General features: G+C 36.6%; 2 protein-coding genes across 2 annotated transcripts; both read right to left on the bottom strand.

Annotated features, from left to right (window-relative positions):
* Positions 1 to 6: 6 nt before the first annotated feature.
* On the bottom strand, positions 7 to 2,814 carry LOC109421041 (uncharacterized). The gene is made up of 2 exons (XM_019695530.3): positions 1,340 to 2,814; positions 7 to 918 (listed from the first exon to the last, which is right to left on the bottom strand). The coding sequence occupies exons 1-2, from the start codon at positions 1,435 to 1,437 to the stop codon at positions 645 to 647; spliced, it is 372 nt and encodes a 123-aa protein (XP_019551075.2). The 5' UTR covers positions 1,438 to 2,814; the 3' UTR covers positions 7 to 644.
* A 7,632-nt stretch (positions 2,815 to 10,446) lies between these two features.
* Positions 10,447 to 14,341, bottom strand: LOC115265251 (uncharacterized). Its single transcript, XM_062855083.1, has 2 exons — positions 11,986 to 14,341; positions 10,447 to 10,757 (listed from the first exon to the last, which is right to left on the bottom strand). The coding sequence occupies exon 1, from the start codon at positions 14,104 to 14,106 to the stop codon at positions 13,060 to 13,062; it is 1,047 nt and encodes a 348-aa protein (XP_062711067.1). The 5' UTR covers positions 14,107 to 14,341; the 3' UTR covers positions 10,447 to 10,757; positions 11,986 to 13,059.
* Between the last annotated feature and the right edge of the window lie 11,245 nt (positions 14,342 to 25,586).

The raw sequence follows: 25,586 nt of genomic DNA, 5'->3' as shown, positions 1-25,586 counted from the left end.
TTACAGTAGCTTAATGGTATTCGGGAAGATTCAAATATTCCGGGGCGAACCAGCCAAGGGCTGAAAGTCTCTAAAATAAAGATAAATCAATCAATCAATCAAATATTCCATCATTTTTCGGGAATTCTAGATCCCCTCCCACCTCTGCCAAGCATTCTCTCCCTACTCAATACACGTTAAGTCACGTTTTTGTAGATCCTCTCCACCCCTATATGTTGAATGTAATTTGTGAACGTTTCCTTCTATAAAAAGTGTTTTAAAATCTTACAAAACCAGAATTAAAATAAATATTTATTTTACGTTATTTTATTGCATTCTGAACGATAATAGTTTGGCACAAAATTCCTTAACAACACATTCAATGAATTTCCTTACCGTAATTTAGCAAATTTACATAATAACTTATGCAAGTAAACGTAGAGTATTAAAATTTTAGAATGGTGATGAGCATTGATAAACAAAAAAATGCATTAAAGATTATGAATCTAAAAGAGTGCTTTCAGCTTGTTGAGCATCGTAGGAACAAAAAGCTAGGAAAACAAGGTGTGATATATTTTTGTAACTGTACTAAGAAAAAGAGCACATGAAATATAATTCGGTATATTTTCAGGATCAATCAGTTTACTGTTTTCACCCTATCCCTATCAAACATAGGTTGGTCCGTAGGCCTTTCTGGTGGTACATGGGACCAGGGATGTTTCCTTCAAGTAGTTATCGATTGCCTTCTGTAGAATGGTTTCCAGCGGACTGAACGTTGCTCGCGATCTTAGACGGGCCTTGGATACTTCCAAGGATTTTAGTAGCTCAAAGTTGCGTTGCCTTGCAGCCTCCAGGGTCAGACTTGGCTTTATCTTGTTTCGCGCATTACTGGAGGTATCCTTGGTTTCGATTTGCATGAGTTTTTGTTCGCTTTGATTACTTCGAAAAAAAGGGTAGGTCACGGTGTGTCTGGTAGAACAAATTTATTACAAAAAAATGGGCATCGCTAATTTTTACGCTACGTGAAAGTTGACGCTACCAGCTTTCATTCAAGCCCAACATCGAAATATTCCATCGGGGGAACTTTTTCATACAAAAATTGGGTATGTTTGTTAAGTAGAAATAGGGATTAATTTGGAACCGAGCATTTTGTATGGGGAAAAACAGTATTCTGAAAAAGTTGTTCGGGATCCCTCAGTGGATTTTTTTGAGGGACCCTGCAAATGAAAGCTGAAAGCCTCTATTTTTGAATAGCGAAAAATTTAACGATGCCTATTTTTTTGTTATAAACTTTTCCCATACACACGCCGTGAGGTATAATTTAAAATTTCCAAAATAAGGATGGAGTTTCGTTACTCACAGTAGCTTTAACTTTTCCTCCAGTTCGTACTCCATCAATGCGTATCGATCGTTTATATCGGAAATGAAGTCTATTTCTTTCCTAACGTTTTGTGTCATTTTTGCATTGTCTTTTTGAATTTACATTATAAATGAAATATATGATACGATACACGTTATTCGACACTATACCTAATAGTTGTATCGATAATGTTTGTATGACGATGGTATGGTTGCTAAGGTTACGGGAGCTTTCTAGCATCTATAGATCTAGTACTGCACTGAGAAAAGCTTTTATGGTGAACGCTTTTTAGGAAGCTTTCCACTATCGTTCAGTACCATTTTGTAGCAATATATCATCCAGTACCCTTAACCGTCTACTTCCCATCCATGGTTGCTCTAGCGCACCATTGATTTTCGACGTATTCGAGATTACCGGAATTAGATGAAAATGATGCAATAGCTTTTAGAATATGATTGTAAACTCATTAGGTAAACTCAACAACTGCCAACTACTTGTTTCAATAGTGGAACTATTCTGATAAAAGATAAAAAACTATTGATGTACAACTAAAATGGTTTTCGTTGAATTCGAAAAATTTGGAAAATTTGCAATAACTTTTCTGCCCCCACTCGCATAACAGTCCGATTTGACTTTTCATCACTTTTGAGTTAACGTTATGAATAATCATCATTTTTTATGTGCTTCCAGAAACAACAATAAAAATTACGAATTTTTATGCCAATGTGTGAAAAAAATACCAAGTTATGAGCGTCCCATATCAAAAGTACCCGCATAACAGTCCAATCATGGATTTTTGTGTTACGTAACACAAAACTGAACAACTTTGTAGTGATTGTAATATTTTTTACAGTTATAAATTCATGTGCAAAGCAATCTGTGAATGTTTCGAGATAATCGAAATATGTTTCAAATTTTTCAAAGTTTTATAAGAAAACAAGTTTTCAAACTTCAAATGCCGTTTTCTCAATTCCTACTTTTTGCAAATGGGACTGTTATGCGAGTGGGGGCAGTTTTGTTCAAGCATTTTTTCAGCAACTCTATAGAAATAGTTAGAAGTTGTGGGAAGAAACGAGTTAACTTAACTAAACAGACATAAGTTATTTTATGTGACAGTGGCAGTAGTAGTTAAGTTTGAAAAAAAGAACAGCCTATCGACTGTAACATTTAGTGAAGATGATTTTAATCATTTATAATTAAACATGATTTTGAACAAGGATAGTTTGAATCTGGGAGTTTGAGTCAACGGTAAACGGGACTATGAAAAAAATATATGTGTTATATATGTCTATAATAGCTATGAATTCAATAACTGTTCAATAGTGTTCTAGAATTTCCAGTAGTATAGGCCATCAAAACTACAAATGAGAGGCCCAGAGGCAAAGAGATTTATCTTCAAAAATTACTGCTATGCTTTTTTTCGAAAAATTTCTGCAAGGATTTTTCAAGGAGTTTCTGCAAGGTTTTACTAAGAGATTCATTCTAGAATTTATCCAGAAAACTTGCAAAGAATCCATAGGATATTTTTTTTAATCTTCGTAAGCTTTTACAGAAGTTCTTCTAAGAAAATTCTCAGAGGAACTTCTGTAGGCAATCTTTCGCTTTTTTTTCTGGAATTCCTCCAACGAATTCTTTAATATCCATCAACTCTAGCAGTTTCTCAAGGATTCCTTCAGGAATTTTTGCTAGCATCCCTGTGGGAGTTTTTCTAAAAAAATCTATTGCAATTTTTAATAAGAGTCGTTCATATTTTTTTCGAGAAACTTTTTGAAAAATCATTGTAAGTTTCCATCAAGCAGCTCAGTCAAGAATTTATTAATGATTCCTCCAGAAATTCTTAAAAAAAGTCGTCAATAAAATTCTCTGGTTCATCTTAGTAATCTTACAGTTCCAAATTCATCCTATTCGGAAACAAAGCGATTGCAGCACCGATGATTACGTAATTTTTGTTATCATTCGTGCTCACTTCACTTCTAATAAAAATACAAAAATAAGAAATAAAATAAAAATCGCTTCATTCCTTAGTTTTGAAGATGAAAATTGAAGCGTATATGCTTAAATAGTAAAGGCACAGACATCCTATCTTATCAAATCAAACAATTTCTTCAGAAATTTCTCCCAAGACTGTTGCCACTTTCTTCAGGAATTCTTTAAGAATTCCTACGGGAATTTTTCCAAGGATTTCTTAAATATTTCTTCAAAAAATCTCTTGAAAATTATCAAAAGATTCTTTCAGAATTTCTTTAAGAATCTTGTTAGAAACTCCTGCAAAGGTGTCATCAATCTGATAAAACATTCCTTATTTAATTTATTTAATAATTTCATCGAGGAATCTATCGAGGATTACTTTTGGGATTTTTCCAGGGATTGCTTTAGGATTTTTTCCAAGATATTATTCAAAACTCTAAAGGAATTCCTTCAAAGAGGCCTTTAGAAATTCCTCCCAAACTTTTATCAGGATTTTTACCAGTTTTTTTTTACATAGTAGTTCATTCAATAAATTCTCTTGCGGGTTCTCCAAATATTCGTTCAGAATTTATTAAAGTATTCTCTTAGAATTTCCTTATTTGATTTCATTCATTCATTCTTAGCCTTTCAGTACGTATGTCTGTTTGAGCCTAAAACTACACCGCGCTCGCGCTGTGTATGACGAACGAGGATTTTTGTCAATGTTGTACTTTTTACAATGGCGCTCGTCCTGAAGGGTTAGACTGATTTCCCCAGCTATTTTACGAATAATTTTGTACAAGAAATCTTTCGAAATTTCTTTCATGCAAGGATTTTTTCATTCATTTATATAGTTACTACTGCAAGATTTTTTCGAAGATTTTTACACAAATTCCTCCAAGTAATTCTATAGGAATTCCTCCAGAGGATGCTTTGAGTGTTTTTGCTAGGAATTCTTAATAAATTTCTCCAATAAGCCAGTAGGAAGGTTCAGTATTTCCAGTAGGAAATTCAAATACAAAAATATAAGAATTGTTTCAAAAATTCTCACAGAAATTCCTCCAAGAAATTCTATTGAAATTTCTTAAAATATTCGTAGGAATTGGTTTGTGATTTTTTTAGGAAATTGTTTGGGAACTTCTCTAGTTATCACCTTATTTTTTGAAAATTCCTTATGTAATTCCTTTGAGATTTTCTTTGGCCGTTCCGTTGTAAATTCTTGGATTTTTTTAATTCGCAAGAATGTATCTCATAGACCTTCAAAAGTACTCAATATAATCACCTCAGTGTAGTATAGCGAAACATCATCAGTTATAGGAGGCTGTGCCAGTAGGACTGACAGGAGAAGGCTAGAATAAAGACATTGTTATTTAGTAAACCGAATAGCAAAGTGTGTTTTCTACATTGGCGACGAGATTAATCGAAACACGCGCAGGAGGAAGTCCGATCGTGGATGGAAGAAGGATTACCGGAACCTACGGGAACGTACCAGACATCTGACAAGCAGCATCAATCGGATGTCTTTATCGGGACTCGGGTGGAACAGAAAGTAGAAGTCGATGAGGAGCTGGAGTGAAGCCGCATGAAGCTTGTGAAAAGAGCAACGCGGATGCTTAAAAAAAGGTTTGACATGAGAGCGAGATGGTGTCAAGAGTTGTACCCTATAAGCAGCACGTTTGGATTCAGGTAGGATCAAGGGTAGGATTTACTACTGTGGGTTTGCAAGCGTAGTGTATTGCCTTGGTTGTAAATGATAAGGTAAGATATGTTGTTGTGCGATGATGTGTTTTATTGATTGCAGTAGGATATGTACAGAGATGCTTATGGACTTGGCGGTGAAATTGTTGATTTTCGTGGTAATTACACTGAGCTCCGAAAAACAAATCTACTGTATGATATGAAAATAAGCATTAATAACAAGATTCAGGTCTCGTTAGCGCTGAGCTTTATGCATTGAAGTTGCATTATCAGTGTAACGTGTAAGTTTTCTCAATATTTACCTTTTGACAGTTTCAGTAATAATGGTTCCCGACATCATAGCCTACTTGCTAGAAATCTCAATCTAAATCAATTTTTAGTGGTATATCACGAACTAAAGCTTGATTATGTTCACAGTGAACAACATTTGATGGAACGGACAATTTAAATCCCACGTACATAACTCGATGATGTTACGTTGTGTTGTGTTGCGTAAATTGTGGAACATTTAATAGCTGTACATATTAGTTATGAAACGTTTATCCCAACTACCTTCACATTAAAATTTCAATTACAATGTACTATTAAAAAAAATATTTGTGTGGCATACTTTTTAAAATAAAAAAATAAAAAAAACATTGAAAAAAATAGAAAGGAAAAAAAGTGAACCTAAAAGGTGATACTTTCTAATTAATTTACAAATTGTGAAGGTGTTCTAATTAATATATACTTAACAGACTTATACCAGTCTATTTTTACAATGTGATTTGTTATCAATTTGCGCCCTTGTGAAATCATTGTATTTAAAATAAGTGTGAATGTACAGATTCCTTGATTTCATTTATACATAATGAATGCACCTACAACACAAATGATTTCAATCAAATATTAGAAAAAACCAGCAATTTATGATTTATGTTTGAGCACGTAAATTGGACATTTTGGGCTTATCACAAAAAAATAGCATAGTTGAATGTTTGCTTTAGGGCTATACATTGTTATGAGCGGTGCTATGCTAAATTGTTCTTGTATACTTGAATTAACCCTTATGTGGCCGACAGGGTGCCCGGGTACCCAGCGCTCATTTAAAAAGCACGGTGTAAAAAAAAAAGCAGAAAGTTTGTCGGACACATAACGGTTAAGTACACATTGGTTTGTTAGTTAAGCATTAGCTGCATATTTTAGTAGTTATATTTTTACGATTATGTTTTTATTCTCCACTAGAAGTGGGAATGTACAATGCAAATTTTATATGCCTTTTTACTCAAACCTTCCCATAAAATGGAAATTTGAATGACACTTTGTGGCAACGGAAAAAAAATTGATTGACTTCAATAAATCGTGCAGTTATGGTGAATTTTATAGTACTTAAGAATATTGAAGACAGCATAATAATGGTGCAATTTAAAATGCAGAATGGTGATTAATAGACCATTATTTGAAGTCTAAGGTAATTGGATTGAAGGGTCACTAGGGAGGGATTGATTTTCTAAAAACAATAAATGTGGATATAACTTAACAAAGCTGTTGTAGAAAAAAAATGACAGAATCATACAGAAAAACTGAAACACGTGTTCGCACAGAAAACTTATATTAAAAGAATATTTGCTGCTGTTGGAAATCGACTGTAAGGTTGACTCTATTAATTAACGGCTACGCAGTCTTAGGCTTCAAAAACGAGTTATATTACTCACCCGACGTTTCGACAAGGGGATACTGTTTTTTTTCTCAGGGGGAACTGTAACTTGTGATTGGATTTTACCAGATGTGTCTGTACAAAAAAAAAATTGTCTAATACTTACATAAATATTAACGTTAGAAAGTTTGGTCAAATGTTTTGTTCAACATTCAATTCAACTACATATCAGCATACGGTGGTGCTAATAATTCTTCCTAATACATCAGAAGATTGAAAAAAAATATTTAAAAAAATATATACGGAGGTTGTTGTTCTGTCCATTCCTTGAAAAAATCGAATGGATTGGATTGCTGAAGGTGATAAGTAAATAGTATTAAAAGTGATTCAAAAAAAAAAACAAAGAGGATTAAAGAATCGTAATCCGTTTGAGTCTATATGTACAGTTCGGTCCATTTCTAAATGAAATGAAGGAGCATTACTGTTATAAGCTACTCTAGTTTTGTCAGCAGAGAGTAAAGGGAATACTCTGAGTGATTCCGGTCTACTTCTCCATAAGGAACGAAGAGGATATGATAATCCTAGTCCGTTTCTGATAAAGGAACGTAGGGAAATTGTGGAAATTCAGTCCATTTCTGAAATGAAATGTAGGAATAACACAAATTGTCCAGTCCGCTCCTGGTCGATCAGTAGAGAGTAAAGGGAACATTGATTCCGGTCTACATCTCCGTATGAAACGAAGGAGGTTTGAAAATCTCAGTCCGTTTCTGTAACAGGAACGAAGGGAGATTGTTGAAATTCGGTCCATTCCAAGTATGGAGTGAAGGAATAAAACAGATCGTCCGGTCCGCTCCTGGGTAAATAGAAGAGAGTAAAGGGGACACTGATTCCGGTCTACATCTCCGTATGAAATGAAGAGGAAATCTGTTCCTGGTCCATTTCTGTCAAAAGAGCGTAGGGAGATCGTTGAAATTCGGCCCGATTAAAGAAAGAATCGAAGGAATAAAACGAATCATCCAGTCCGTTTATTGAGAAGCACGTATGAAAAATTAAAATTGCGTTTTTGATGTTACAATTTTATTACTACGTCATGTGAAAAAAAAACAAGGTTTCAACCTGTAAAATGTAGACCATCTGCCAATCCAGTCTACCATGAGATGTAGGAGGTGAAACCTCAGTCCATCTATGGTAAAGGGAAGTGCAAGGAAAAGTCAAGGTTTCAGTTTAAAACATTAAAAAAAAAGACCAAATGTAGGAGATTCATCTCAGTGCATTTGGCAATCCAAAACGCGAGATACAGAAAGTCTTAGAAATTTTACTTCATCCTCTTAAGTGTCGAAGATATGCACGAAAAAAAAAAACAAACTAAATTAAAACTATTTTATTTTAAATTCTATTTAGGAATTGTATTGTAACCCAGATGTTAACATTGGCCACAGAAACTGCAAGCGTAAGGTAAGACTTTCCATTTGTGGAAAGAGGGAAGAGAATGTCTATATCGAAGAGGGAAGAGAAGAGCTAAGTATCGAACATTGCTTTATAATAGTTATTTAATAATTTGAAGTGTATTCCCCATCCTATTTAGATAAACGTGATGACATAGACGACGGATGACGCTGCTTATCAATGGACGACCAAAGTAGTTTCCGTGATGTAGTCCAGTATTCACCAGTATTGAAGTCAAGAGACGTATACTCGATTAAGTGCATGGAATATAAAATAGTAGGAGGCATGCTAAGTGTCAAATACTTAAGCGCATCATTCACATTACTCTTGTCTGTTGAACTTTGATTTTATATTCTATATTTATTGGAAAAAGGGAGAGATGTAGTATAGCGAAACATCATCAGTTATAGGAGGCTGTGCCAGTAGGACTGACAGGAGAAGGCTAGAATAAAGACATTGTTATTTAGTAAACCGAATAGCAAAGTGTGTTTTCTACACTCAGCAAGTTTTCAGAGGAATTCTTTAGGGACTCCTTCAAGATTTATTTACAAATTTCTTCAAGAATTCCTTTTGCAGTTCTTTTTTGTTTTTTCTCGTAGTACTCTCAAGGATTTCTTACAAATTTGTTCAAGGATTTCTTCAGTTATACCTGCTGGGGTTTTTCAGAAATTCTTCCAATAATTGCTGAGTAGAAAATCGTCCAAAGGTACCTTATGCGGTTTTTTCAAGTCCTTGGTCCTTTTTCACAATGCGTTCAAGAATCCTTTACGAAAGTCCAGTGAAGATTTTATCTTTTCCTCCAAGGATTTTTTCAAACCAAGTCAAGATTCGTTCAGGGATTTATCAAAGTTTTCCTGTGGAGCGGACCTGATGTGATGGTTAGAACACTTGACTATCACGCCGAGAACCTGGGATCGAATCCCACTCCCGACAAACTCGCAAATTGTGAGTTCTTCCTTCGGAAGGGAAGTAAAGCGTGGGTTCAGAGATGAACTAGCCTCCAAGTAACACAGAAAACAGCTTTCCAAATAAATTTGTATAAAGTTGTATTATAAATGTCGTATATGTGTTTTTCGAAACATCTACACACTAAGTTTTTTTTGCCGAATCTCGGCAAACCGATTGCCGAGATTGGCACCGCTGAGTGCTCGGCAATCACCTCGGCAAAAATCAAATTTGCCGGGGCTCTCGGCAACCACCCAAAAAATGTTGTTGCCATTTTTTGCCGAGATTCTCAGTAAAAAATATTACTGAGTGCTCGGCAAAAGCAAAAAATGCCGAATTTCGGCAATCCCTCTTTTTTGCTGCCATTGGTAATATTAAACATGGTAATATAATTTGTTAACTGCATTTTGCCCCACTCTTGCTGAAGTTTGAAAGGTGAATATTAGTGAGTTTTCTTAAGGATGCATTTCATGCATGAAATGTGGAGAACAGCAGACAAGGATGGTATATATCAACTTTAACCAGACTAGAAAATTCCGAAATAACTAGTGGTACTATAGATGGATTGGCTGGCATTCGGGTGCCTTCCCCAATAAAATCTTCTTGAATTAAAAAAAACTACGTTTAATTCTATGTGTTTATTGTTTTCATTTTTCATCTTATTACGAATCTTCAAATACGTATTACTTAGAGCAAATCAAGAAATTTGGTGGCTGTCGTGCTCATCTTCTCCACCTTATGACAGACTGCGCCGAAAAATGAATAAAAGAGCTTGTCCGAAGGGGAGCAAGCTACGTTGAAAACGGCAAACACCTTACATAAGATAATGAACGCTTCAAGGACATTTGATTCTGTCTTAACGGTCACATTATTCCAAACAATAAAACATTCCCCGTCTTCGAACTCTTCTCCACGAATGATCATTTGAGGGATAGACGGTGTGGGTATGGCCTTTTCGTGCTGAAAGTAAATTTAAAAGGTAAATTTCATCGAAAGATCGCATATATTGTTATCTTACATTAATCCACTGGATTACGCCATGGAGCGGATTCATCTTTCGCAGATTCTGATCTTCCTCTCTGGATCGTTTTGATCCACGTGTTGGGTTTTTCTGCCGCACGACAGCCAGAGCCCTCACTACATCGCTTTTGATAAAACGGAACATGTCACGGTAACGATCCAAAATTTTTGGTTGTATGTCTTTCCACGAATCCTTGAACTCGAATGCCTTAGGGTAAATTGTGGTGTAATCGTAAGCAAGCTAAAAGAAATATAGATCGTAATGTAAACTGTGAAATTTTAAAACTAAATACAGCACTCACAAGCATGCCACTGAATGCTGATGCAACCGGAAAATCGTTCATGAACGTCAAAAACGTTTCTTCAATCCTGTGTTCGTTTTGAATTTTAATAGTTTTCTTCCAAAGATCAAGGATATGGGTTTTGGCTTGATCCGTAGGTACAATGAACTTCAACTCCGCAATCTGTAATTGATAAACAAAATATAATACCTAAATGCTTATTCATAACAAACGGTCAGTTGAACTTTACCAAGCTTTCCAGATCTTCAATCACTTCCGCTACATCTAGTTCCCCTGGTAATGCTACTTCGTCTGCAGATTCCGGCTGGTTGCGATGACGGTGGAATACCCTTTTCGTAGACTTTTTAGCGAAGTATTCCATTCGGTAGTGAATTTTTCCGGCATGACGTCCTTCTCCGCGACCATTCCAGTGGAACCACAAGGCCTAAAATAAAATAAAAATCAATATGAAAGCTGCCACCACTGCACGAGTTTACAAATTTTAAATTTGAAGGGAACGGTGTGTACCAAAATTGAACTCGTTTCCATAGTTTATGAGGCTAGTCAAACGATCCTAGGTCAAACGACAGAAGTCCGCGCTCTGATGTTTTGATGGTTGATGATGGTTAATGACTGCGCGCAAACCAAGCGTAGTTTTTCGAACTGGTTAATACAAAAATGAAAAATGTTTTTCTTTTTTAATTCTTTTCAGCTCTAAACGAGTCAATCGCAACGAAAAAAGTACCTGGTAAATTATTGAGTTTTGTATTGCTTCTTCGACTGCTTTTGAGCTTTTTTTTTGCAAATTTCTCTCATCTCAAATTTGTCGAACTAGTACCTTTTCGAAAATTACACGAGATTCCAGCAAAACACGTGCGTGGACTTCTGTCAGTTGACTGGCCGTCTCGTAAAATGGCTTAAAAATACATGGTAAAGAGTCTGAACACGGCACCACTCAAAAATACTACGGATTTCAGGACGTTTACGAGACGTTTCAGAACAGCTGATTGCAGCAGCGACGTCAACTGACAGAAGGCCGACGCCGTTTTTTTTTTTGGTGGGAACTTGTGTAATTTTTAAAAAGGAACTAGCTCGACAAATTAGAGATATCTCAAAAGCAACGGATGAATCAATTCTGGCCAAACATGTCTAAAGGTCCTATCTGCAGAAAAGAGGCTCTCTTTGGTTTTCCTCTCTTTCGTTAATATCACAGCTGTTTATTTGTATTATGATTGTCTCCTTGCATTGAGCGATGGTCAAAACAATCGTCTTTTGATTTGCACTGCAAAAATAGTTGAAGCATGTACCATGACATAGCAATAATTGAAAGAGAAAGCGAAAAAAGAGAGCCTCTCAAATGCAGATAGGACCTATTGAAATGTTTGGCCTGAATTCAAAACTCATCAATGTTATAAGGTATTTTTATTTTTCGTTGCGATTGACCATCGCTAAAAAGAATTTTATCAAAAATCAAGTAAAAATTTCCCATACGTGTTTTAGCCAGTTTGAAAAGCTACGCTAGGATTGCGCGCAGTCATATAGTCATTAACAATCATCAACTGGGTGATGATTGAAAACATAAACATCAGTTCGAGGCCTTCAATCTGTCGTTTTAGTTTTCTCGCGTTCCGAAGAGTTAAATTAAATAAAAATAAAAGAATTTATTAACTTACGTGTGGAACTTCAGATGCTGAAGAAGCCAGGATTGGGTACGTCTTCACCAGAGATCGAGCAATAATATCTTTGTGGAACGTCGAAGGTCTTCTAAAAATAGATAGTAGGTTTCATAAACACAGGTAAGTAAAATATCTTTCGTGATTTGGTTGATCCTTGAGGTCGTGATTCACCGCTCATGCTCCATTCACCATTTGTTTCATACGTTTACTATTCAAATCGTATAAAACGAGCGGTGGATGGCTATTAAAGTTTTGTTTTTTTTTTTGTTTCACGAAACTTACTCTCCATATACGGCCAGCAAGCAATCACACAAGATATGGGTAATCTGCGAGATCATCTTGTCGGTCGGATTGTTGCCTTCCAGAAGAAGTTCAATCAAACCCCTCCCGGTTGAGGTTTTCGATAGGACGGTGTTGATGTTGATTTCCTGTGGTGAAAAAGTGAGTTTGTGATAAATGTGTGTTAATGATTTGATTATTTATGTACGGTTTTGTGTAATACTAAGAGATGGTTTTAAAAACATATACGAACTGTTTTTATGGTTCGCAGTGTAGTTTCTGAGACATTTGAAAAGGGTTTACTAACTATGCTTTTTGAAAACAATCGGTGTTTGATTCTTAAGTATTCGATTCATGTAGAGACTGAATACAATCACGTACTAAGTAGCAAGTGAGCGCATGACACTTTTATATTCAATATTCATCGTTTGCGTGGGTGGATCCAGACAGATCAAATTGTATACATACCTTCTCAAGCGTGATGGACTTGTAGATATCAGCTGGGTTCGTAGACAGCTCAATCTCAACCGCGTCCTCATCAACTTCGTCGATTGCAGCTTCCGGATTGTTTTCCTCGTCTCGTTTTTCTTCTTCGTGTATTATTTTGTCCGCGCACTTGCTCTGCATTCTTAGGATCGTCTTAATCATTTTTGTTGTAAGATCCAGTCTGGCAAAATCGATGTTGTTGAGATCCAAAAATGTTTCGAGATCTGTTATCTCTTCGCGAACTGCAAAAATGTTAAAGATAATGAAATAGTTCTTTTTGTATTCTCCTGTGTACATTACACTGTTTTAATAATCTCTATTGTAATTTCTCCTGGAAATATATTTTCGTGCACTTCCATATGCGCTCCAAAAGGAGAACGTTGAGTGTAGATGTACATTTTCTGTATTGAACAAGCGCTCAGATGAGTCAACTGATACCTCGTAGGCTTGTAGAAAATCGTCGTACGATTCCGTGTTACATATTTTTACGAGAAAGTGCAACTTGCTGTCTATCACAATAATTTCAATTATGATGGCATACGACGGGTAATATTCATCATTTATGTTTTTGAGGCACACAATCAAATTTCGACGAAACTCTACTCCATTTACCGATACCCTTTTAGGCACGAAGACATGAGAAACATTTTCATGTAAAAACTTCTCAGCTCGGCAATTGTTACGAGCCACAATACTTCCTGGACCATAGACAATTTTATCGGTAAATGGGTTGTCAAGTATGTCTGTTACCATCTTGAAGGTCTGTCGTTTAGCCAAACTTTTACATATATTTTTAAAGTTTTTGCACGTTGATGATTGGCTCTTCAGTGGTTTGTTTTTCTGTTCGTAAACGAGACAATTAAACTGCTTCATGTTGCCGCTCTGTTGGATACAATACACATAGTGATCCAAGTGGTGATTTTTATTAATTCGTCGTTTAAAAGTTTTGTAGAACAAACCTTCATACAGCTTTACGTGTTCTTCCAAAGATCCGAGCATATGGTCCGAAACGATTGTGGACATCAAAATTCGAGAAATGTTGATTAAATGCCCAATCATACACATGTATTCACAATCAGCGGGTACCTTATGGCCAAAAAGGAAAGGGAAAGCTCTCAACAGTAAAAGATTTTGCGATGCCGTTTGCTTCAAACGATATGCTGCTGGCTTAGAAAGCATTTCATCAGTAAAATTGGCACTGGGGCGATTCTTTTTGTCGACATAACCATAGGCAAAAAGATGAATACGCTGGTTTATATAATCCGTCGTCATTCCAAGCTCCTTCTGTTTGTAGTAGTGACTGAGTACGAGTTGAACAGTCAATGGCACAATTCCTTCGGCAATATCGTGCATGGTGTCAAGTGCGAAGTTTTCGGTTACATGGAAATGGTCCAGCTCGTTTAGAATTGATCCTCCGTGTTTCAAGCCACATTCCGAAGGAGTAATTTCTCCAGCTTCAAGTTTACCCAAGTTGGTTTCATACCACTCTTTGGTACGAATTGGAAACGCTTGGAAGGGGTTTTGGTGAAAAGCTGGTCTTGGTATGGTACATATTCTGCAAAAGTACCTCGCGCTGGGGCTAAGTAGACCAAATACTTCATGGAGAGCTAGTGTATCCCCACAAAAAATCGTTACGATCGCTCTCAGTTCAAACTTCTCGGTACCGTAGTATACGGTAACCCCTTTCTCTAATTTCTTTAGGTCGTGTACCAAAGGCTGTAGAATTTTATTATAACCATGCTTTTTCGCATCAACTGCTGTGGCATATAAAATGGGAAATACTGAACGTGGAGAACTATTCCATTTTTGTGGGAAGTTTTGAATTTTGAAATCAAATACCGATACTTTATTAATTCCAGCCCTGGAGCTTAGTGCATTCCCTAATTCGACCTCATCCTGATACAAATCAAGCCGGATAGCGTTAGGGAACTTTTTGAAAAACTCACTTTGCTTATAGGTTTCTCCTGATCTGTATGTGCTATATTCCTTCATACCAGGAGTTTCCGGTTCACTATCATTCAGGAGTTTTCTTGTTTCAGGGTTCCTGAATATCAATTTAAGCGTTTCTATTATGGGGACATACATGAAGGTTTCGTTTACACGAACTCTTGTCGATAGTCCATCAACATGTCGAACGTCCTCGCGAATTTGAAGCATTTTCTCAACTGGATTTGGCATGGACACAGCAAGTTTTTTTAAGAACTGAGTTTGTTTAGCGATGGTTGACACTTGCGAAAATATGTCTGGCAAATGGAAACTGTTCAACAAGGATGTTGTTTCCTGTGACGCCAGATCAAAACCGGTTTGTACCAGAAAAGTTTTGGTTATTTTCTGGAAATATTCACTCATCATCCGAACCAATGTTTCACAGAGCTTAACCATCTCAGTAACTTTAGATTGGGGAAGAGAAACATCCTTCGAGAGACGGCAAATTCCCAACGATATAAATTTCATGATTTCGTCCAGTGAAACACCATCGATATCGGGAATCTCTGGGATGTACTGGAAAGTGCTCGAAGAATCATTTGCATTTTCGGATCTTGGTTTTTTATTTCGTGGTTCCTCTATTGAGTCGTCTTCCAAATCTAGCAACGGGACGTTTTGAAAACCATGGTTGTCATAGTCTGAAGAACCCGTCGCGGCAAAAGTTTGAGGAGGATGCTGATTCATTATATGCCGCTTTAATGACTTGAAGTGATCGTAGCGAGATTTACATTTGGGAAACGTACAATCATAGAACACAGCATTAGGGTTGAAATCCGTCATCCGGATATGCACCTGTATATGCCGCTGAAGTTCTTGAACATAACCAAAAACTGGTTGGCGGCAGAAGAAGCAGGTAATACAAGTTGGGGTTTTCTATAAAATAAACACAAAAACTCAATGAAAACTATACTTACTGAAAATATCGTAAATCCTTACGTCCTCCTGCTGCAGGTCTGCCAGAATTTGGTCCATTTTCACCCTTTTTTCACGAGTAATTGCGTTTACTTGCACGAGCGCACACTACCGGGGCACAGCTTTTGTTTGACTCTGTTCGGATAAAAATGGCGGGTGAAAAAGTGACAGATGTATTGCTGAATCTCGGCAATCCATATGATGAATACCGAGATCTCGGCAAACACATTTGCTGGTTTCGGCATTATCTCCATTTGCTGGTGGGTTCAGCAAACTACTTAGGCCATTTTCGGTAAATAAAGACGGTTTGCTGAAATTTCGGTAAATAATTTTAGTTAATCTCGGAAAAAGTTTTTTGATTGCCGAGATATCAGCAAAAATGCATTTTGCCGTTTTGGATCAGCTTTTTTTTCTGCCGAGCTCGAGAATCGTTTTTAAGTGTGTAGTGTTATATTCAAGCTCTAACAATGTTGACAAATTACAAATAAAAACAAATAGTTTGTTTTCGTCTTTTGGATTTGTCAAGTATGAAATGTATTTATAAAACAGCTGAATAACATTAATAGGGCATCAAGACACAACATAACCTCGTTTGCAATCATTTTTGCGTTCTTCTAATATTCCATCATTACATCACATTCGCTCATCTTTGTGCTCTACCCACAAGACTAGAGCTGCAGCAGTTTGAACCCAATCGGTACGGACGACCACCCGAATCAACCTGAGATCTACGAACTACAACAAAGTATTTGGATATAATTTCCAAGCACTTGTATGGCAACAGTTACCCTTTCAAATAGAACCAAAAATAAAATAGTAGTTTACGCAACAAGGTGCAGAATGACGATTTTTACAGCACGAGTCGTACATTTATCCAACGAGGCTTGACGAGTTGGATAATTACGACGAGTGCTGGAAAAATCGAGTTCTGCACCGAGTTGCGTACAACGTTTTTTGCAATTTCATAAATTACCCTTAAGGATAGTTTCCAACAAAACTTTTTCATCGAACTGCACACTGATGTTCATAGCCAATGCTTAGGAAAATCTGATCATAATAGGTTAAACTGTGCAGTTGTTACAATTTTTCAATACTGCGTCCAGAAAGCATCAAAAAGTTGACCAAAACTGGAAATAGTGCTGTAATGGTTCATTACGCAACGCAAATCAGTGCTGTAATGAACCATTACAGCACTGTTAATTTGGTGTGGGAAAGTAGGCCTTTTCCTGTCAGATTTGCGTGAGGTAAAACAGCCTATTATGATGAGAAATTGCAAAAAAAAAAGTTACACTGCGCAGTATGGTAGATCAACGTTGACCGTGAATTCGTTTACATCCTGATCTGCCGTCCTACGCATAATTGTCCCATGTTATATGGGAATCCCATATAACATGGGACAACTATGCGTATAACGGCAGTGATGGTGTGGCACTTTTTCCCACTTCGACATATTTGGTAACTATTAACAGCCGCTGTTGTGATAGTTGTACCGAATAAACTGCCATTCAGTGGACGTGAACTACTTCGGAACCCTGACTCAGAGATCAGAAATGCTTAATCACCATTCAAAGCGCCTCTGTGCTGCTAGCTGCATCAACACAAAGTATTGATTTTCACTCACGTAGGTATGTGGCAACCCTAATCCCACCTAATGCATCTGACAGGAGCCAACATCTATCGTGTATCCACAATGGAATCCTTTGTGGATACACAAATGTTTACATACAAGATGTTGGATTCTTAAAAATGGCGGCCTCGCACCCGAGGGTGTTTTCACTCGCGGATTTTTCCAAGGCGTTCACCGAGCAAATCGTCGATAGTCTCGCAACTTTCATTCTATTAGCCACGGGGCGCGGAAACTTTAAAAGTCGACGGCGATTTTGACTGTCAACAAAGTGAACATCGCGATAAATCAAAACAATATTTTGATATTTGACAGATCTAGTCTCAAAACAGATTAAGTTATAAATTGGTTATTTTAGTGTTGTTATGTTGAACAAATGCTATTGAGACATATTATAAGCGTTCATTAAACACACATTCAAATTTTATAATTGAATTGCTGTCATAACGCACTTTGAACGTTATTTCAACTTAATTTCATATCAAAGTCTGTAAAAATGTTTGAATTATTTCATAACACAGTACCGGACACACACATGAAGTAAATGAACTTTGTGTAAATAAATATTTAAAAAAAATGGATACTCGGAATTTTCTCTATTTTCCGATTCCTCTCAAAAACAACCATTGTAATTTCAATGTCATCATTCTGATACATGAATCTCATTTAACGTATAACCAGTAATAATTATTGTAATTCGTATAGTAGATTTTACTGAAATTGCCATTGAAGTTGTTTATAAAGTTTTGAACGGCACTGTATGTCTTTCGGGAAACCTGCCATATTGCTTCTTGATGTGGATTCACAATCAATATCCCAAAGCAATATTATTTGCTTGGTTCATATTATGTTTTCAGCTCAACTCAGTGGCGCTTCATTTGTTGGAGAGTAAAAATAGAGGTTTCACAATAAATCTTGAACCGCACGTAAAACTTTACTACCTCCACTGAGTAAAACCTATTTCCGAATACGATATCTGAATAGTTAATAAAAGTCTTTGCGATTTGCTCACATAACATACAAATATTTTTTCTGGTTAAAGAAAATAAATAAATTTTAAATCACATTTTTTTTGTTTTTTTTTTGTTTTCTTTTCTGTCAGTTTCTACGCTACGCTTTACTTCATTACATTTGTTTGTTTAAAAGTAAGTTATATCACATAGAATTAGCGTAATCTTAACATACGCGTATGGAATGTCGTATAAATGTGTTCTGTGATCTATCCCACATGAAAGCAGCATAATTCCAACTAAAGAAAAATATTGATTTATACACGAATTTTGCAAGTTTTTATTGTTGCCAAATAGCTTGATTATAAACAACAATTATACAAGGGTAGGCTTGAATGTACTGCAGATGTCATATTAGTATATTAGAGTGCATCTTATATAACTTGTAAGATGTTTTATAAGCCGCCATTTTTTGCGCTGTTTTGATGTTATAAGTGTTCGGTTCATTATAACAAGAAAAATACTTCTTAATAGGTTCTAAAAGTGAATTTTAAACTATTATGTAACAAGTTGTGTTACTTGGGTAGGGCTAAAAGTCTCGTTAATACAGATAGGAAAAAAACTTTTCCTTCAGATAACCCTACAAGGATGAACACGTTTATCCCCAAAGGATTTCTGCAGACATGTCCTCAGGGGATCCTACAAAAATTCCCCCAAGGCCTCCTCCAAAGAAATATGTAGGAATTCTTTAGAAGATTATTTTTTGATTTGCTCCAAAGAATTTGAGAGGAGTTCTTTGAGAAATAATCTAGACATTTCATCATTAGTTCTTCCAAAAATCCCTCTGCTTTCAAAATGTCTTCAGGAATCCTTTACGTAAATCCTCAAAGTACTCCTAGTACTTCTAGTACTACTTCACAGTACTGTAGTAATCTTTCAAGAATGTCATCAAGGATACCTCCAAAATCAACCCAATGATTTTTTCCGTATACATCTTGGAATTCATCTGGATGATTCTTCAAAGATTCCTTTAGAAATTCCTCCAAAAATTCCTGAAAGTATTCCTTTGGGAATTCCTTCGAAATGATCTCTTGCATGATCAAGAAATATATTTTCGATGAGAAAATATCAATAAAAATGATAAATAGAAGTGCTTAAGGTTCATATGAAGGAGTCCTTGAAGGACTTCATCTGAAGGGTATTCCTGAACGAATGCAATGCTTAAATAAATTCCTAAAAAAATCCTTGAATGAATTCCTGAAGGATTTCTTGAAAAAGTTACTGAAGAAATGCTTGGAAAAGTTCCTACTTAGAAAACTTTCTGAAGCAATCCACAGTGGGAAAAAATAGGTATAAAACGCGAATAAATTCAATATCTCTGCTCGGAGTGGATGGATTCGAATGAATTTTTGACACAAACTGCAAAAATCTCTACAGTTTCAGATAAAAAGGGTGTCATTCGCCGCACGATGCTGGAAATCAGTGTATTGAGCTTGTTTTACCCCGCGCTCTCTTCTTCACACCTTTTTGAGAAAATCCTCATCTATTCCCGACTAGCGTGCAAAATAAATAACTTATTTAACTCGTATTTGTGTAGAATCTTCCATTCTATCGGAAATTTGACATAAGATTGCTCCTTCTCTTGTCGATTGCATTCCACTCCAGGCGGAGATGCATGTGAAAATTTAAATAAATAGGGGATATCGGGGTTATTTGATGATATTTCAATTTTTAAGGCCGTGTGGTGAGCTAAACCAGCTCCATTCGATACTACGGAAGTTTTAACACAAACACGAATCAAATAAATCATTTATTTTGCACTTCAGGATTTTTCCAAAAAGGTGAAAAAGAGAGAGAATGGGGTAAAACGGGCCCGATACACTGATTTCTAGCATCGTGCGGCGAATGACCCCCTCCTTATCCGAAACTGTAGAGTTTTTTGCAGTTTGTGTCAAAATTTCATTCAAATCCATCCACTCCGAGTAGAAATATTGAATTTATTCGCGTTTTATACCTATTTTTTCCCATTGTGCAATCCCTGAAAAAAAATCTGAAGTTAATCTCAGAGGAATTTTTATCTTTGAAATAACTGCTAGATAAATCGTAAACGTTATCCCCGAACGTAAGGTAAGTATTCCTGCAGAAATCCTTTAAGGAATACTCGAAAACAAATACTTGATGAAATAGTTGGAATACGTTGATTTCACTTATTTTTTTATACAAGAGTAAAAATAATCGACAAACTATTGTTACAGTAATGTTCCGATTATATCACGCCCTCCGCGCGTTAGTCCTTCATTTATTATTAATTTACTGTTACATTTGAGATCAAGTGCTTCCCCTCTTCTTCCACATGAATGTTTAAGGCACGTTTTGCGACATTAAAAATATTCAAAATGTGTATAGATTTTGTAGAATATTTAAAAGCAATTTTGAAAAAGGGCGTGATAAAATCGGAACAATACTGTATTACGGTTTTGACGTGGCAGTGGTCACACGTTAACTTCTTGAAAGAATGGTCATGGGTGGCTCGATCCTATCGCCGGCACATGCATTTTTTCGTCAACTGCTGTCCCCTACCACACCCCCCCAGTGTAGTTGGCACTGACCCTCCTGAGCTAATACATCTAACTAATGGTACCGGATAATTGAATATCGGCGAACGGCTACTCATAATGGACCCTGAATCGGATTGGAGAAGGAACAAGAGTCACACATTCAACATCATCGTGCTCATACTTCTACCATGGACAGAGTAAGAATTGAAAGCAGTACATAGGCAACTGGTTCGATATAGAAGAATTAGAACAGAATACATTTAGACGCTGTAGAAAGTGCAACTGCAGCTGCAAATTGCAATCGTAGTGCCCAAGTGGACAATAGATTTTCCATACCTAATCACCATTATAGATTGTTGATGCAAACGGACGTAAATTTGCACCGAAAGTGTTCAAAATGTAAAAATGCCATGACATTTTTTCATCCAATCCCATGACATTCCCCATCCTTGATTAACCTTTTGGAGCTGGATAGTTTCGCCACTTCTGCCGCAACCTCGCTGGCCTCGAATACGTTTGTTACGCTCGGTTTCATCACCGGGGTCATATTGACCCCTCCGGCTTCAAAGGGTTAACGTAAAGCTCTTCGTCAAAGTTATAGGCTACGGCGTAGACCCCTTTTCTTGACATTGAAATATGTTGCAACTGTGTGGTTACATAAATTCGATCACCAAAAACTAGAATGAGCTGATTGTTTTCTTGTCCCATCACCGCATATTTATAGAATCTCATTTAACAGCCCTAACCGAAAGTCTTAAGAAATCCCCCGCCGCCGTAAGGTACCCTTCACAGTTGGGCAAAATTTGGTGTCTTCAGTGGATTCGACTGTTCATTATCGAGTTGGCTCACATATGTTTTAGGTTTGCCAGCAGCCATAATAAAGAAACGATTTCTCTTAGGTAGTATAGACCGTTTACGGCGGTGAAGATCATTACGCAATTGAATAATTGCAAACATGGAGAAAAACATGTAACGATTGCTCAAAAGATCTTACTACGTCGCCACGATGACGTTTCATTTGATTTACATATGTAATTAGAATTCTCGGTGTATTAGCTTCACCAATTAACGTGAACTCATATACCTTAGTATATAGAGGAAAGTCAGCGCCCAGAGATACCAAAAGCGCCATATGCAACATATACGCCTAAGATCGTGGAAGATCCTTGTACTATATACGTAACAGTTTTCATGTTAACATGTTGACCGTATTATAACTTTGAACATGGAGGCACAGACAAACAGATGTAACACCTAGAACAATTTTCGTGAAAATCCATCACCCACTTCATACTATCATCCTGGTGGATTCCTGATGGAAATGTTTCAAGAACAACTGCGTTTGGCAATATCGTCAACAGAAGGCGCTAGTGTGAAAAGTCAAACGCAAAGAAAAACGATGCGTGCGCCTCTGATGGTTATGAAAGCCACTACTATGAAGATTTAAAATGATCGTTAAAAGCGTGATCGATGGAAATTTCGCAAGTGTTACGTCTGTTTTTCTGTGATGTAGGATTTATGATCCCTACTCTCTTATTTTCATCCTTTCTGAAATTAGATGATTAAGATGATTAAAAGGAGTGAATACCTTCTATGGCCTCTCCTCTAGACCTGCATTGCTGAAACAGCTGAAAAGCAGGCTCTCCCCAAGTTGGTACGTAATGCCAGAAATTAATAAATACTGCACGTGAAACTCTACGAATAAGTGGAGTCAGTCAGAAGACTGCTGTATAATTTTGGGGAACTCAATTCCAGGATAATTGAAACAACTACTTCTATTAAACTACAAGTATATAAATCAGCTGTTGTAGCAGCTCTAAATATGCTAGTCTCGATCGTATTCAAACATCGCCTACTAGTGTCCATCTAGTATAACTAGTCAAGTGCTCATAGTTTCACTCACATGCTCGTGTTCTACATATGTACCTGAAACTAAGCAAAAGATGATCGTGTAAGAGACTCCCCGACCGACCGACCGGGCGGTCTTTCACGACGCGTCATTTGTTTGATAAGACGACACGTTTGTATAAATTTAAAATATCGTTCGTTCGTACTTTCATTCAGTTGTCGACCTCAACGTGGATAATATCGGGAAAATCGTGCTTCGGGTTATCACTAACAGTTTAACGGTTTCGTTACATTCGATGTGTTTATGTGATTTCGAAATCGTGCATCGCTGTTGGAGAACCACGTGGTTCAGGGAAGTGACATTCATCCGTTACACTAGTGTGTAGAACCCGGCAAGCCGAGAGGAATCCGAGTTACTTAAGCCCAGCGTACAGAAACTTGAATCTGAATCGGCCGTTCTAGATTGGCTCTGCAAGAAGTTTGTTCGTTTGGCTCGAGTTATGCGGATTCTTCGGATCATCGTCAGTTGGGAACGTGCGTGGACCGTGATCGTGACCAAATACCTGGTGATGTGGAATAATCATCCCGTCATCATTATCATACACGTTGGCATTGTTCTATTAGGTGGACCATGTACCTCCAACGAGTTGTGGAAGAACATTGAAATTAAAACAACGCGATGACACTTGTGCAAACAGTTTGGTGGCTATGTGGAAGACGTCGTTAAGTATCGAAGAACTTATTGTACCTACGTACTTACGCTTCTTCGCGATAAAACAAATGCTGCAATTAGCGTTTTCCCGGCAATTTTATTTTCATATCAATTTCAATGAGTATGGAAAATGTGTTGCACTATTTCACGAAGCAATACAACTTGGAACTTGTTATGCATGGTTTGCCGTGCATTTCTAACCAGCATATTTGCAATTGACGGAATTGGGTGATAGTGGAAATGAATAAATATGGTACTGATTGGCTAATATTTTGAATCAACAGTTGTTGGTGAATAGTTTTCGCAATTTCTTGTTCGGTCGAAATTTACTATAGATCGTCTTATTGAAATTTAATACAGATCGTCGTGTGTAAATTTTTGAGGAATTTACAGGATTTCCTCCAGGTTTTTATCAAGCATTTTATCAAAAAAACTCATGTACCGTATTCTGGGGGGAAGTTGATCACTGTGAGATCCATATGTTTCATCCGCTGAAGATGACACAATATTGATGTAATGGACATTTGCCGTAAATCAATTACGTGATTATTGTTGAAGATTTTATGATGATTTACATGCCAATGATATCAAATTTTATATAGAAATATCGATTTTTCCGGATATGTAATATAGCTTGATAAAAGATTGTCCTTCAAAGTATCACCTCCTATCAACATCTTGTATATCAAATGGCTTGAAAAACATTTTTTATCAACTATGGTAAGCATGTTGAACTTAGCTTTGAATAAAAATTGAGATTAGCGTTAGGGATGGTACCATTTATTTGCAAAGAGTTACATTCACTTGCTACTAATTGATTGATTGGTTTAGCTTTATTATAGAGACTTTCAGCCCTTGGTTAACTTGATACTATCTCAGTTCAGAAGCATGCTATCAAAAAACAATATATGGATAAATTTAACCTTGTAGTTTTATCTGAAAGTTTGCCAAATAACATTATGGTAGCACACACTTATCAAAGTTGTGAACGAGCTGTGAAAACAACTCTCAACGCGGTGAATGTAATTTACATTCATGCCGTGGAGAGTTGCGTTTGCTGCCTTCTGTTTACTTAATTATTGATGCTACGGTAGTTCATTGTTCCATAAAGTTTCAGGTAAAACAAAAATGAAAAAGTTTTCCATACATCTAGCCATACATTGATATTTGCTACGATGTTTCTGAAGAGTTAACAACAAGTGAATGTAACTGATTTCAAATGAATGATCCCATCCTGTTTAGCATATCATATGTAATGTGTTTAAAAAAATCATATTTTTCGCGAAAATCAGATGATTTTCAAGTTGCCTACTGTTATGTGTTTGATGTGGGTAATTGTTTAACCAAATGTAAGACATTTAAAACCTTTTTCAGATTCAGCATCATCATATTTAGTTGGCTCAGTATTTTCCAATCTTAGAAGTTAATGTCATTGGTTGATCAAAGTCATCCTGGATTGGGATTTTTCTAATAGCCCTTATATTTTTTTTTTACAAAATGTTGTATTTTCTAGTGAGAATTTCGATAACGAAGCTTGATGGAGGTACCTTCGGTACATAGCATAGAATTTGTTATGCTAGAAAAAATGGGACCAGCAGTTGGAGCCATTTTTATTGAAGTTAGTGAGGATGTTGGTTACAGTAGTTTGAAACGAACGTCGATATTTTTTCAGTTTTGAGCTATGCTCTAACAATACAATAATAAAAGCTTGACTCTAATGGTAAGCAAATATAATCAAGAAGAGTGAACAACTTTACGGTCAACTCTAGCAGTCTTCAACACTTCTGGTTCGACTACCGACCAACTTAATCCCCGTTTGAACCACCGATCGACGACTTTCTTCAGCAAAACCTTTTAAAGATGACCTTTTCCGTTTTCTGTTGACTGCTATCACATGCCAATCCGAAATTAGCATGTGAGCAGTGTGCGAAAGGTGTTTTAATATTGTTATTAAATACATAATGCATTTTAAAAGATATTCAATCAGTGATTCATCAAAATGCGATTACAGGGATTTTATTACATATGACGCAGTCTGCCCTCTACTGCAATAAATGAGACAGAAGAACAGTTTCCTTTTAGATAATGAAATATCTGTTTTTATCACTGCAGCAGAAACGGTCCAAGGCAACAGCGCGTATGGAACTCATCTAGCGGTCTTCAACACTTCTGGTTCGACTCCCGACCCGACGACAAAAAATAATGGTTAAAACATTCATGTGTGGGGGCATCAGTTCCGTCGA

This window comes from Aedes albopictus, chromosome 2, assembly GCF_035046485.1.
Source record: "Aedes albopictus strain Foshan chromosome 2, AalbF5, whole genome shotgun sequence".
In the NCBI taxonomy this organism is placed as follows: Eukaryota; Metazoa; Arthropoda; class Insecta; order Diptera; family Culicidae; genus Aedes; species Aedes albopictus.
Note: the sequence above shows the minus strand (reverse complement) of the source record. Positions and strands in the feature narration are given on the sequence as shown.